At 37.3% G+C, this 14,131-nt stretch overlaps 1 protein-coding gene across 1 annotated transcript in view; it reads right to left on the bottom strand.

Moving 5' to 3' along the window:
• The window catches only part of SATB2 (SATB homeobox 2), a 180,179-nt gene that overhangs the window by 51,700 nt on the left and 114,348 nt on the right, over positions 1-14,131 (bottom strand). Inside the window, exon 7 of the mRNA XM_040642327.1 lies at positions 4,181-4,393. Within this exon, the coding sequence (XP_040498261.1) occupies positions 4,181-4,393 (213 nt within the window). The remainder of the gene's footprint in view (positions 1-4,180; positions 4,394-14,131) is intronic.

The following is a 14,131-nucleotide window of genomic DNA, read 5'->3' as shown; positions in this document are numbered from 1 at the left end:
ATTATCAAAGGATTTCAGTCAGCTGATGCCAAACTGCATTAGCTACAAAGGGACACTTCCTGTCCATTATTCTAATCAGGTTAATTGTGATTGGAAATAATTGCAGTGCATTCCTATAGGACATGCAGAGTCCTGTCAACCCTGTCCTGTCAACCCTGTTCTTTTCCTCACAGTATCCCAGACAATTCACAGGTAGGATGACTACTCTGGACACCAAACTATGAGAAATCACTAAACTGCAAAACAAGCATGCAGAACACACACGCAGTTACGTTTTTCTTTCTAAAAATGGCACACCTTGGAGGAAGAGCCATTTCTTCCAGAAAAAAAAGAGTAAATGGGTAGAGGTCTCTAAATAATAAATTATTACTCAATTTAATGCACTCCCCTGAGTCTCTCTCATTCTTTATTAAAGCTTTACATATGTCATTTGAGTATGTATGGTTTCCCATCATTATCATCATTATGCTACCCAGACAGTCACCTAATTTCACCTAGGAAATCAGTGGAAATGAAACAAAATTTCATTTCATAAAACTAGGCTTCAGAATGCCTTTGATGTGCCGTTTTCATTTCCTTAAACTCATATTGTGGTTTTATGTATTCTGCCGTGCTCGTTTTAATTGAATGATTTCCCATCAGCTTCAGAGACAAATGAAGGACAATATAGAAGGTGTCTGTACTTCTTGGGGTTAAGATAACCCTAAAACATTTGCATCTCCATGATCCAAAAGACTGCCAGAAGCATTTACTCTGCTGTGTAATGAGAGGGGGCTGGGAAGCCTTCTCAGAACCCCTGGCAGCAGGACTCCAGGAAAAGTCACCCCTGATTTTTGGTTCCTGAGCATACCTGACTGATCTGAACTAAACTGGATATTTTTCTGTCTCCACTTACCCTAGAATCCCAAACCAGGGCGGTTGTCACCAAATCATTACTTTCCCTCTACAGATGCCCTGAGCTAGTCCCCCAGTGAATAAGCAGCATGCAGATTTGGAGAAGGATGCAGCATGCAGCCTGCACACTGTGGGATCATGCTCCATAGCACCTTGAAGTCGGCGTTAACGTCCTGAGTTTCTGTGAAGGCTTTCATTCCTACGAGTGCTCACGGATTTTTGCATTCTCCTCTCTCCCTGCCTCCTACTATTTTCTAATTACCACAAAGTAATAATAACTACAATGTATGTGGTACTTTTCATTTGCCAGGCACTGCAGAAAGTGTTTTACTTTTGTTATTTCATTTAATTCTTTGAGGAACCCAGGAAGTTGGACTTTATTATTTCCATTTTACTGAGGAAGACAACTGAAAAGAAAAGAGGGTACTGAACTTGCTGGAATGACCTGCAGTGGCAAGTGAAGGAACCACGATCTGAACTCAAGCATTTTTGGTTCCAGAGCACTGGCTCAGGACATTGTGCTATCCTACCTCCAAGATCTCCAGTCTAGGCTGGGCACTGCTTTTACAAACATCTTCGTGCCTTCTAGTTTGGGGTCTTCCCATAATTATCCAATTTTCTGTCATTTTTAAAAAAGAAATTCCTTTTTTCTTCTAGTTAATCCACAGTGCTTTTCCTGTTAAGTGCATATTTTAGCATATCACTCCTGCCTTTCTCAACCAAAATTTCTTCATTAGCCTCACTGACTATCTCATCTTACCTGACCGGTCAAATCTGCTCTAGAACCCTCAGGGCTAAAACAAACACTTCAAGGCACTATAACATATGGTTAGGAGCCCATGCCTTGCAATCAAAATAACCAGGGTTCAAATTCTAGCTCTACCACTCAGTCATGCAACCTTACACCAATTATTTAACCCATTTAAAAATTCTCAGTTTTCTCATCTGTAAAATGGGACTAACAACACAAAATGGTGAGGTCTGAATTCATGCAAAATGTTCACAATACCTGATACACAGCAAGTGCTCAATAAATGATCATTCTTATCTTTATATTGTTGTTTTGTCATTGTTAAGTATGTCCAGAAATACTGGCCCACACAAAGATTATGAGAAGGGACTCTGAAGGATTAATTTAACATCTTAAATTTCTTCCATTTGTTTTAAACCAATTATAAAGTATTGATGTGGTCTGGGAAATATTCTCCATCAACCTATACGGGCTGCCTGGGTGTTCTAGAATGCTGACTTCAACTAAAAGCTTCATCAGTGGGTGCTCCTCTAACATTTGTTCTCACAATGAAAGCTTTACTAAGGATCTTTACTACTGAGATATGTATGTAAAGAAGTTTGAGTAAGTAGGTAACCAGAAAATGTTTTAAAAGACTTTAATAACTTCCTTTCCTCAAATTTTAACTAACAGAAAAAGAAGAAAGTTCCAGAGAATGTGCAAATGCCAATGCCATGACTATATTCTCAATAACATTTTGAGAAAAAGATTTTATACTTATTTTCAGAAATCTCAAAACTGTGAACTTAAATGATCAATTTCCCTGTTATTCTTGTCCTTAAAGGGCACTTCTACCTAGGAATTTTCTAGATGAGATTTTTCTGCTATTCAATAAAGCAAAATACTGATGCTGTTTTTCCTGGTAAATTGGTCGGACTCTGAAAGCTATCTGGTCTTTGAAAAGGTGTCTAAGAAATAATCTCACTAAAAAATATTACAAAGAAGCAGAAAACTAACCACCCAGACTTGAGTTATTTTCTAACAAGTAGAAGTGACTTTCTGAGTTGGTTAAATGGCCATGAAGCAAGGCTGGACTCTCTATAATGATTTATTGGCCTTCAAAAGTGGCAAAATTATTGGTGAATTTAATAGAAGCAAATATTAGTGCAAATTAACAACTCGTCCAACTCAAAAGCTCAATATGTATGCCCCAAGATTTTAAATAAATAAATAAAAAGAAAAAAGCTTGGTTACATTCATCCAAAGTAAGCAGTCAAGAGACTTATTTTTGGTTAACAGTAACTAAATCCCATAATTCACCAAAGACTAAGTTTAAGTATCACAGTTTGGCACCACATGATAGAAAATGATCTTCAATTAAAAATCTATTGCAGAGCGAAAAAAAAAAAAAGTTATGATGTGTGAAAAAAAATGGATATACTTGAAAAAACTCAAATATTTCTACTAGAATAAAATTCTGTTTCTATGTTTAATCAGTTCCTTGGAACTTACTAGAAAACACTTCTAACACCAAAATCATAGTATCTATGCAAAAAAAACAAAGCAAAGCAAAACAAAACCACACAAAAAGCCAGACAAACCTTTGGTTTCAAACTACCCATTTTTCTGATATGTACAAATGTGTACCTGTTAAATATTTGTTTTGAGATATAACTTGCAGCTATCCTAGCATCAGTGAGTGAGATGGCTTTATCATAAATCTATTGACTAGTAAAAGTTTAGGGAGAAATTGAAAGAAGGCTACAAATGAATGGGCTCAAATGTGAACTGGAAAGATCGCTTGGCTGACTCGAGACCTTGACCCCTTTATAAAGTTAGGATCTCTGAAGCACACAGCATTACTAGATGTATGCGTTTGCAGGAAGACCAGATCAGAATGCTTTTAAAGTGTGGGAAAAGGAGGGAAAGAAAGCTGAGTCATCGAGTTCTGTAGGGAGGATCACCCTAGGAAGGAAAATCATGAAGGCCTACTTTCCACTACTGTGTTCTAGGGATCACTGAATGATCTCCCAAACATTCTGACCCAGCCGCTGCATATGCATGAGTCCACCACACACAGATTTCTCCATTTTGTCTTTTTCAGATTGCATAAAGAAGAGTCTGGATTACTCCACTTGTCCCCTGCCCCCAACCCTCACCAACACCCCCCCCCCACACACACACACCCAGTATCCAAATAAATAGTTTAAGGAAAAGCAGTGTTCTTGTTATGTAAACTCAGCTTCAACTCAAATCCCCCACCCTGGCTTAGATAACTAAGCAGCTGTTCGTAAGCATTCTAGAGCCTACCTAACCACCCACTCCTGCCCCTTCTGTGGAAGAATGGTACTTTTCTAAAGGGACAGGAATCCATATGACACAGTAAAGGATAACCACTATTACATGGCCAGAGGTTCACATCCTCTGACCAACATGATCAGTGAATCAAGAAATCCTTGAATTAAGTCTCTTAGTTTTTGAGAGAAACACAGTTATCAGTGAAGGCAAGATGTTTCCGAGGCCAAGAATACAAAGTCAGTGGAGCAAATATCTCACCTGAGGGGTTCGGGAGGAGCTGGGACTGCTAGAGGCTGACGAGACCATGCTCACATTGGGATTCATGCTCCGCTCTCTCTCGTCCTGGTATATGCGATCCCGCTCCACTTCCGGCAGATTGAGGAAATTCTGCATGGCCCTCAAGTTTACTAAAAGAGACTGAGAGGCTGTCCGAGGGTCTTCTTCCTTACGCAAAATCTCAGACAACAATCCCTGATTAAATGGAAACAAAAAAACAAAAACAGGCCAAGTCATATCTGCAGGTATGTGTGTGGTTTCCATCATCTGCCCCCCTCCTCCTTTATTTGTTTGTTGTAACCAGCTGGCTGTGATGTCAAGAACCTCAGTCTAATTGCTGAGGGTTCTCCAGCAGGAAGATTTTGTGAGAATGTGCTTGCCTTCCAGGGCTGTGCCTTATTCTGGACTGTTCTATTCTGACACTTTATCATCACTGTAATAATCGTCAGCATACAGAGATGCCAGCTAGCAAGGTAGGCGCTCGGAAGGCTTGTGAAACTGCACTTACCACCAGGTGCCTCCTACAAGTATTTCAGGAACTGTTAGAACTCTCTCTGCTTGAAACTGGGAACACTTGGCAGTCCTGCTCAGCTTTACAAATCTGCCAAGTTTGGTAAATTTAGTTCCGACATTTAAACAGCATGGGAGATTTACATCGACTTAAAAAAAAAAAAAAAGTTTGGCTGAATTTCTGTGTGACCGGCCACTGTTTTCAATATAGATGTTTCTCATGGAAAAAAAAAAAAAAGACACAAAGCAAATGTCCATAACTTGTGTTAACCCTCTGATAGAGTCCCAATCCACATACATAATTGGTATCCTTGTATATGTACCTGAGGGCACCCAAACCTTTTTTCTGAGATGCCCTCCTGGGGGAAGCTCTAATCCCACCATTAAAGCAATGGAAATACAGTCACATCTGGTGAGGGATCACAGCACACATCAGAGGATGCCATGTATAGGCTCAGATAATTTCTGCATATGTGAGTCATCCATATAGAAAGCTTTAAATAGGAAGCTAGTGTTTTCATGTGCTCTGATGGCAGGAAACTCACAAAGAAAAGGAAAATGTTGACGAGTCTAGAGAAAAGTAGTATGCACTCAAGAAAAGGGCTGGAACACAAGTAACTTGGGCAAAAGTTAAACCATGTCTATTCTGCACTCTTGTTGGATTATCACACAGAGGCATCACTTTACACTTCCAACTCAGGGCATCTTTTCTCAGGGCAGTATGAGACCAGAGTCTAGGATTATCCTCCAGGAAGAGCTAAAATGTTAACCTCTGTATCTTAGAACACATGGGGGAACCCCAAATCGTGAAAGGTAGATGCCAAAGACATTTCCACTGAGGGGAGTATTAATACAAAGAAAACACTATCAGGTTTGTAAAATATGGCTTAAATATAAAAAGGTGTTGGATGCAAGAAGAATATACAACCTTTGGTTGGGCAGAAATCTCCAGGGTAAGATAGGCAATTTTTAAAAAATAAGTAATGCATCATAATGTAGTGAAGCAAATGTCACAAGAATGTGCATCACACAACCATCAGCACTCCAAGGACGTAATCACCACTCAAAATACCATGTAAGACAATTTACAAGGAATCTACAAGTAGTATGCCGCACGATAGTTCTGCAACATGGGTGTCATGTTGCTTTGATTAGAGAAGTCTTTGCAAATAAGAAAATATGCCATACAATGAAGCTAGAAGAAATGTTAATAAGCGTGTGTCTGTGTACACGCATGCCCAAAGAAAGGAAAAGGTAAACATGTATGTGAAAATACCATATCGGTAAAGTGATTGTAACAAAATTCAGATTTCTTATCATGCTTTTAGAAGCTAGAGACATTTGTCTTCCAGAAAATGTTATACAATCTAGGTACAGATTCTATTTTGATATTAAAAGTCAGTTCTGGGGCGCCTGGGTGGCACAGCGGTTAAGCGTCTGCCTTCGGCTCAGGGCGTGATCCCGGCGTTGTGGGATCGAGCCCCACATCAGGCTCCTCTGCTGTGAGCCTGCTTCTTCCTCTCCCACTCCCCCTGCTTGTGTTCCCTCTCTCGCTGGCTGTCTCTGTCTCTGTCAAATAAATAAATAAAATCTTTAAAAAAAAAAAAAAAAAAGTCAGTTCTGTCTTAAGTTATCCTACTTTCCACTTCCATTAAGCAACTTGAAATATTAATAATGAATTTGTCCTAAGATAAAAATCTCCAAATTAATATGTAGAAAAGCAAGAGGGAATTGGATTTAAAATCAATACCAATAAGACACTAAGACTGGGGGCGCCTGGGTGGCACAGCGGTTAATCGTCTGCCTTTGGCTCAGGGCGTGATCCCGGTGTTACGGGATCGAGTCCCACATCAGGCTCTTCTGCTATGAGCCTGCTTCTTCCTCTCCCACTCCCCCTGCTTGTGTTCCCTCTCTCGCTGGCTGTCTCTCTCTGTCAAATAAATAAATAAAATCTTAAAAAAAAAAAAAATAAAAAAAAAAAAAAAAATTAAAAAAAAAAAAAGACACTAAGACTGATGTTTTCTGAGCTTTCTTTAATAATGAACTCTGCACATATAGGATGAGTTGGTCCCCTCCTCCTCCTTCTCTCCCTTTCTCTCTCTAGCATAAGCAACTTTAGCATTTTAATAAATCTCAGGCTACCAAATGTGCAGGAATGTTAGGGTCTGCATGGATATATTCTTTATGCTAGTTATGACAATTATACTCACGGTATCTCAAAGGCAAAATTTGTAAAAGTATTCTTCTGTGAAATTATTTTTGCAAGTGGAGTACATTATAGTACAGATCTTACATACAAAATGGTGAAATAACAAAAACTGTTGTTCTAATGGACCAGGTTCAAAATAGCAAGTTTGTTCATTCCTAATCAATAAAAAAATTGTTCCGAAGCATAGAGGTCTTTTACTTGTTTCTTGTTTGGCTTGGTTGATTTTATTTTTTCCCCACACAGAAACTGGGGAAAATCCTTCCCCTTCATTTTTTACATGTTGGACAACCTTACAGGGAAATGAATCCACCTCTCAGAAAAATTAAGACAAAGCATCCTTGTAAACAATGCTCCTCAGCATCATTTCTGAAGTGAATGAGACACAATGTTTGCATTTTGAGGGGCTGGTGGAATATACTCTTGCCTCTGTTTCATTTGCCTAATTGAAGATAAAGTCTCAAACCAACAAGGTGGCCAGTGCTGCCTCCATGGATTGCCCCAGAGAATAAGAACACTGTTCTAAATTATTTACTTAAAGTCTCATCTGTGTAGCCATGGTCCCAAAGCAGATTCTTTTTACCTCACATTTTCAATAACAAGGGGCTAACTGGTGAGCACAAGAGTTTTAGTTGTTTTGTTGAGTCTTTTTCATTTTGGTTATTTATGTGCTCTTCACTATTTAAACTGGAATTTTAAAAAATATAGTCCAAATTCCACAGGCTCATAAATGTAGAGTGAGTTTATTTAGTTAGCTGAAAATCATCATGGGGAAAAAAAAATCAGAAGAAAATCTATGGCATAATTTACACCACAAACCACCTTATCTAATTATCAAGATAAGTAAATGTTTATCATATTGAAACTGTCTTGAATAGAACATAAATTAATAATTTATCTCACACAAATATTTCTAAAGCCCTTGCCACTATGTTGTCTGGCATTTTAATTATCAACCAGCCAGACAGAAGGTGTCACTTGAACATTCCCATTATGCAGCCCGAGATACAGAGAATACGGCGTGGCACCTGGGTGCTGAGAAAAAAAAATGTACTTTTATGAATAGAAAGGTCATGAATATTGAGGATTTGAAAATTGAGGGAAATTAATAAATTAACCAGGATATTGCCTATTAAACTTTCATATCAGTAATCATATTAAAACATATTGCAAGTATTGAGTAAAGTGGTCATTAAGAATTTTCCTCATTGTAGGCAACAGAGCCTTCTCAAGGGAAAGATTATAACAATTCCCAGCACGGTGTTAGCTGAGGTTATGTAAGACCTGGAAACATGTTGACTGAAAAGGAGTAGAGTGAACATCTGCACAGAGAAGAAAGACACCTTGCACAATAGCTCTTGGGTTACAAGCCACTGAAAAAAGAACGGAGTCAGGCAAAAAGAACCTCAAATTGGCCTTCTCCTTAGCCTTTTAATGGAGGATTTTGTAAGCTTTATATTATTTCCAGTACCCACAAAGAATATATGACGTTGGCAGAAAATTCAATAAAAACAAAATAATTAAAAGCACAAGAGATAATATAATGACATCTAGTTTGGTGGCTAATATAGGCTATCTCCACTCCACAAACAAAACAAAGAATTAGGGCTAATTTTTAAAATGAAAAATTGACGTACTTATTATTTCTAGTATTTTAAGTAATATTTATTTGTGACGAACTAAATGACCTTGTAGTTTCTGCATCTGCAATTTCTGTTGATGAGCTTTCTTGTTTACGTTACTATGATTTCCGTATTTCTTCAACAACTTATATAGTTTGGCCCAAATGATTAGTGTGTAAAATACGTGCTGATACTCAGAAATGTTTGGGAAACATTACCATGACTGGCTCTATAAAATCAAGTTCTAAGTTGCTGCACCAGCCCTTGAGGCCTTGTCTGAGACAGGTGAGAAACTGCTTATGACGGGCCCTTACTTCTTTAATGGAGCAAGAAGAGAACCAGAACCTGAACTGGGTTTTAGGAACACTGAGCCCTAAGCCCCTTAGACCTTCCCAGGACTGACATCAACAGTTGAGGTCATTACTGCCTAGATTTTAACAGACACACATTCTTCACATCTCCCAGACTTCTGTAATTCTGTAGGCTCTATTTCCCATTGATTATCTAGGGAATCCCCAAATTCAATGTACCTATTACCAAAAAATGACAGATCAGTCTATTAATTCATTTCTTATTAATGACTTGGTATGAAGATCAGAAAGGGATGAGAATATTGAGAAGACGCAGATTCTGCTGCCAAGGAGTTCACTATATGATGGTTTATAGAAACACAATGTAAAAGATGACAAGTGTCATAAATTCCAGATAGAGCGTGCACAAGAGGGTAAAAGTATTGCCAACCGCAGGACTCAGAGAAAACGTTTTGGAAGAAATGGGACTTCACTTGGCTGGGATTTGAAATACACATAGTACATGGATATAGAGATAATGATGAGACGAGGCAAAGGGGGATAGGCACGGGAGGGATGGGCCAGTATTAAAACATTGTTAGAAAAAGAAAGAGCATGACTGATCCAGATTGGCAAGCGAAGTTTCTGTTTCTTTAAAAGCTCAAAAAAAAAAAAAAAGTACAAAAAACTGATAGAGCAGAAGACATTCTGAAGTGAAAATACTACAGTCCATATTAGTATAATTCCAAACTACTGGAGTATACACAAAATAACCAGCAAACATTACCCCCAAAATGAAGTGATATTAGATAATCTGTTCAGCCTTTTTGTCACCTGCAACAAATTAGGCTTTCAATATGCAAAACATCTTCCTTCCAGAAAAACAAATGATCATGATTCCATTTAATTGTAATTTAATGAGGCATAATTTATTTTTTAAAGTGATATACACCAGGTGTGTACTGAGGAAACTGGCCCAGCAAACCCCAGAGCTCCCCCTTGGAAAAAGCCTCAAGCTAGCTGGAGACTGTTTTCATTTCTGTAAATTACATTTCTGTTTGTGGCAGTTGAAGTGGGAGGTATAAAGGGTAACTTGCAATCTTCACATATTTATTGTAACATACCTTTGAAGTAACTCAACCAAAAAATACTCATTTATCATATAAGCAAATAGTTTGAAAGTGTTGAGTTCCAATCTGAACAAAGAGATTCTAGAGAATATAAACCCCATCCCCTAATAATGTGTTTTAATTATTTATTGTTGGATGTAGTAACAAAGCATAGGAGGTATTTAATGATAATCTTCAGAAATCAACTTACAGCTCTTCAAGGATGTATGAGGTGAAACATATGTTTCATTACGTGGTAGTGAGTCAGAAAATATAATTAGTTCATATTTATATATTGCTTTAAACAAATGATGTCATAACCAATCAGCAAGGTTCAAAGACACATTACCACCCCCCACACATTTACAGATTAAAGTTATAGTGAGTGGAAGGTGGAAGGGGTCTTGTCACTCTTATCAGCCAACTCTTCATCCTGCCCTGAGCACAATCTGTCTCTCACGTACTTCCCTTGAATTACAGAAAACCCTAGTGCCCTCTAAAGATACTCCTCACATCTCACTCTTCATGTCTTCACTCTTCATGTTTGCATGCTTGTTAGCCTTACTTTTCACACAGTTCTGAAATGTCTAGTTCCAGCTGACGTGAGAGCCAAAAACTGGTACTCTTGTGAAAATCAGGTAACACCAAATTCCTAACCTAATCATACAGAGTGGTTGGTGATTAATGCACAGCTATCAAAGCTGTGAAATCAGCTGCACGGCTGTAGAAAGTATTGACGTCCTACCATCTGAAAGCTGACCTAACAGAATTGGTTCTTTCCTAATCTCCAATTTCATTTCCTTCTAGATGCTCCTGAGAGGATCTTCCCCTCCGCTCACGAATATAAACAGGTTTCCCACTATGAACCTGAACGCTGAAATTCATTTGTGTAATGCTAAAAATACTTACCCTCCCTTCACCCCCCAGAGTACTGCTTAGCCATGAAGCCAGAGTACTTAGGCTGATTTGAATAAAAGGTATACAGGGCACAACAATGACAATTTGATTTTTATTATTAAAAATGATGTGTTAAATCCTCAAAGAAAATGTCGTTATTGCATTAGTTTAATAAAACCTCTCTTTATTACAATATTTCTTTATTAGGAAAGACAGACTATGCATGTAGCATTTTTTTTGTAGGATGGGGGTGGACAGAATTGAGCATCTAAAGGGAATTAATGTACTCTGCAAATATAAATGCTATATACAAAAGTAACATTTGCAGACAAATGTTGCTGTAGAAATGTATTCTGTAATGCACTACTGAGATGGCACTAGTTCTATCTCGCATTTATAACACTCACCATCTTTTACACTGTGCTACTATAAAACCTCTTCCCCCCATCATACAGTAAATTCCTTTGGAGCAGAATCTGTATACTTTGTGCTTAGCGGTTAGTTGGGAACAAACAGGAATATAGGGCTCTAAGAATGCACCAAATGCATTTTTTTTTTTTTCATTTTTCTGAAAAGCCAGCAACAGGCCCTGGTGGACCATATACTACACTCAAGATCTTTTCATTCAACCTATTGTAAACACGAAGATAATGGAAACTGAAATTTTGGGCCATGTGGACTCTACTTTAGAACAAATATTTCATGTACCCTAAATCTGCAATTTATTAAATGAAACACTTCCCTGAAAGACAGCTTCCTTTCTAATGTACATAATAAAACTTCACTTGTGCCACCTGACACATCAGAATGCAGTAAGCATGCAACACAAAGTCAATGGTACAGCAAAAACATTCATGAAACCAAAACCGCCTGGCTCTCTTAACTGCAATTCCCTTGTCCAAGCCACTCTTGAGTGCATACAATGGAGGAACTTAGCCAAAAACAGACTTCTGGCAACTTGATTATTTTTACCTACCTACTCAATGCAAAGATAGATGGAATTAGATAAACAGGTTTTTTTCTCCTTATTCCTTCCCTTCTTGTCTTTAGAAAGTCTTAGGTACCAGAATGGGGTGCTATGCACAATCTAAGTCAAAAATTTTTAAACACATTAGTACCCAAAAAGCAAAAGCAAATAGAGAACTAAACAGGTTCCCTTTGGAAACATTTACCAGTGGTGTTCTCAGCTCTGGGCACATACATGGGTTCTACTAACACCTCAAGTACCTGGCACATGACTATTGCATTCACAAAGTTCTGGGCCCTGGTTATTTCTAGTTTCTATGTGTATTGTGTGAAACAACTGTTGGCAAACTGCCCAAAAAATTTACTAGCTTTGGCTACTTTGTCAAAACATTGGCAAAAATAGTACTTTCCAAAAACAAAACAAAACAAACCAAAAACATACATTCAGTGAATATTTATATCTCAAATGTATCAAATGCATTCCGATATAAAAAGTAAAGTAGTCTGTTAACATATGAGTTGACTTTGTCCCTAAAACAGTTAAAAAACATTATTTTTCTTCCTGCTGACTTCAATCACCTCCAAGGTCAAAAACATCTTTTCTCATACAGTATATACAAGCCATCATAGTACTTATTATACCACAATGGGATTACTGGTTTGAAAGCCTGTTTACCCCTTATACCTCCTTGAAGAAGGGATTGTGTCTTTCATCTTCTGCTCTAGGATAAAAGAAACAATTGAGTGGTTGTGAATGTGAGTTCTGAGGTCAAAATTGCTGGGCTCAAAATCGGGCTTCAATTGGATAAGGATTAATTAATCTCCCTATGGCACAGTTTCCTCACCTGTAAAACTGTTATAATAATTGTACTTCCCACACAGGATTCCCGAGAGCTTGCAACTATACCTGATAAACGTGTTCAATAAATGTTAGCCTCCATTATAATGCCTACCATAGTCTCTGAATGCTTAATAAATATTTGTTAAATGAATGAATTAATAAATACAGAACTAATATTGAAGTACAATTCTTATTTTGAATTTGTAACTTCAGATTTTCAAGGCCCTCCACTTACATTTCACTAAACACCTTTCCATACAGAAGGCAAAAATGTAAAGAATACTTTTTAGGAAACAGAATAATTAAAATTATTTGGGATAGAGGATAATGTAAAGAAAATTTTTAATTAATTATATAAAATGGAATGGCTATATGGATATCCAGCATATCACTAAACCAGTGATATTCATTTTATACTTCAGAAAAGTAAAACAACTTTTCCTCCCTAAGTAACTCTGTAGTCATTTAAAGGAAAGCCTTCATTTGCATCATTGTTTAAATATGGGTCATAATTACTAGTGGATGACAGAATTATTTCAGTACATCATAACTATTTTTTATAATGAAATGCAGTTAAATAGATTGGAAATTACCAAAGTACTTCATACATGGTACAAGTATTATTTGATGAAGGCTTTCTTTTTCCTTCATGAAGGCTTTGCTTTAAAAACATACAGCCAGATAAAAATACAGGTGGAAATGAGATGGAGCTCAGACACACGTACGTATGTGCACATGTGTGAGCGTGTGTACCAGCTCATGATGTAAAAAGTATTTCCCACTGGGTGCTGCAGTCAGAGAAGTTTGAAAGTAAATGCTATAATCTACAATGATAATTTTAGGTACAAAACTTGAAGACAGAATGTAAACAACCTTGTAAACTCCAACTGACTTCAAACTGATTCAGTTATATTTTTCTCACAGCATTTCTGGCCTTTTAAACTTAATTTGCTTTATTTGAACAAACATGCACTTAACCCCAGGCCAAATGGTCATCATTTCAATCAATGGCCATGAAAGGAACACTCTTTGTGTATTTTTTTATCACTTTAAATAAGCAATGGTGAAAAGGTATATAAATAATGGGATCGAAAGCTAGTGTTCCTTGTATTTCTTCTATAAAAATTCACTTTAATTGTAAACATCACCCAGGATCGGAGGAGACTAGTTAAATACTAAAACAGGCCTTCATACTGAAAACACAAGTCTATATTGAGATACACTTACTGGAGTAAAAGAAAGTCCTTATTGAAGAGAGAGACTCCTTATCTGTGTGAAATGAAAGGATCACTCCTTGTTTAAAAATAGAGACAAAAACTTATAAAACCATCCCCAAAAGGCAGCCTTTTTTAGCTAAAATGGAGAAATTGGAATTTTCTATAATTATTTCAGTAACTAATTTTTAAGAACTTTGCACACTGGTCAGGGATAGGAATAGACAGAAGAGTATACTACCATCTTTGTTTCCTCTAATTTTTGGTGCCAATTTTGT

This window comes from Ursus maritimus, unplaced genomic scaffold (genome assembly GCF_017311325.1).
Source record: "Ursus maritimus isolate PB19 unplaced genomic scaffold, ASM1731132v1 scaffold_1, whole genome shotgun sequence".
NCBI classification, from domain to species: domain Eukaryota; kingdom Metazoa; phylum Chordata; class Mammalia; order Carnivora; family Ursidae; genus Ursus; species Ursus maritimus.
This window is presented reverse-complemented; position numbering and strand designations above follow the sequence as displayed.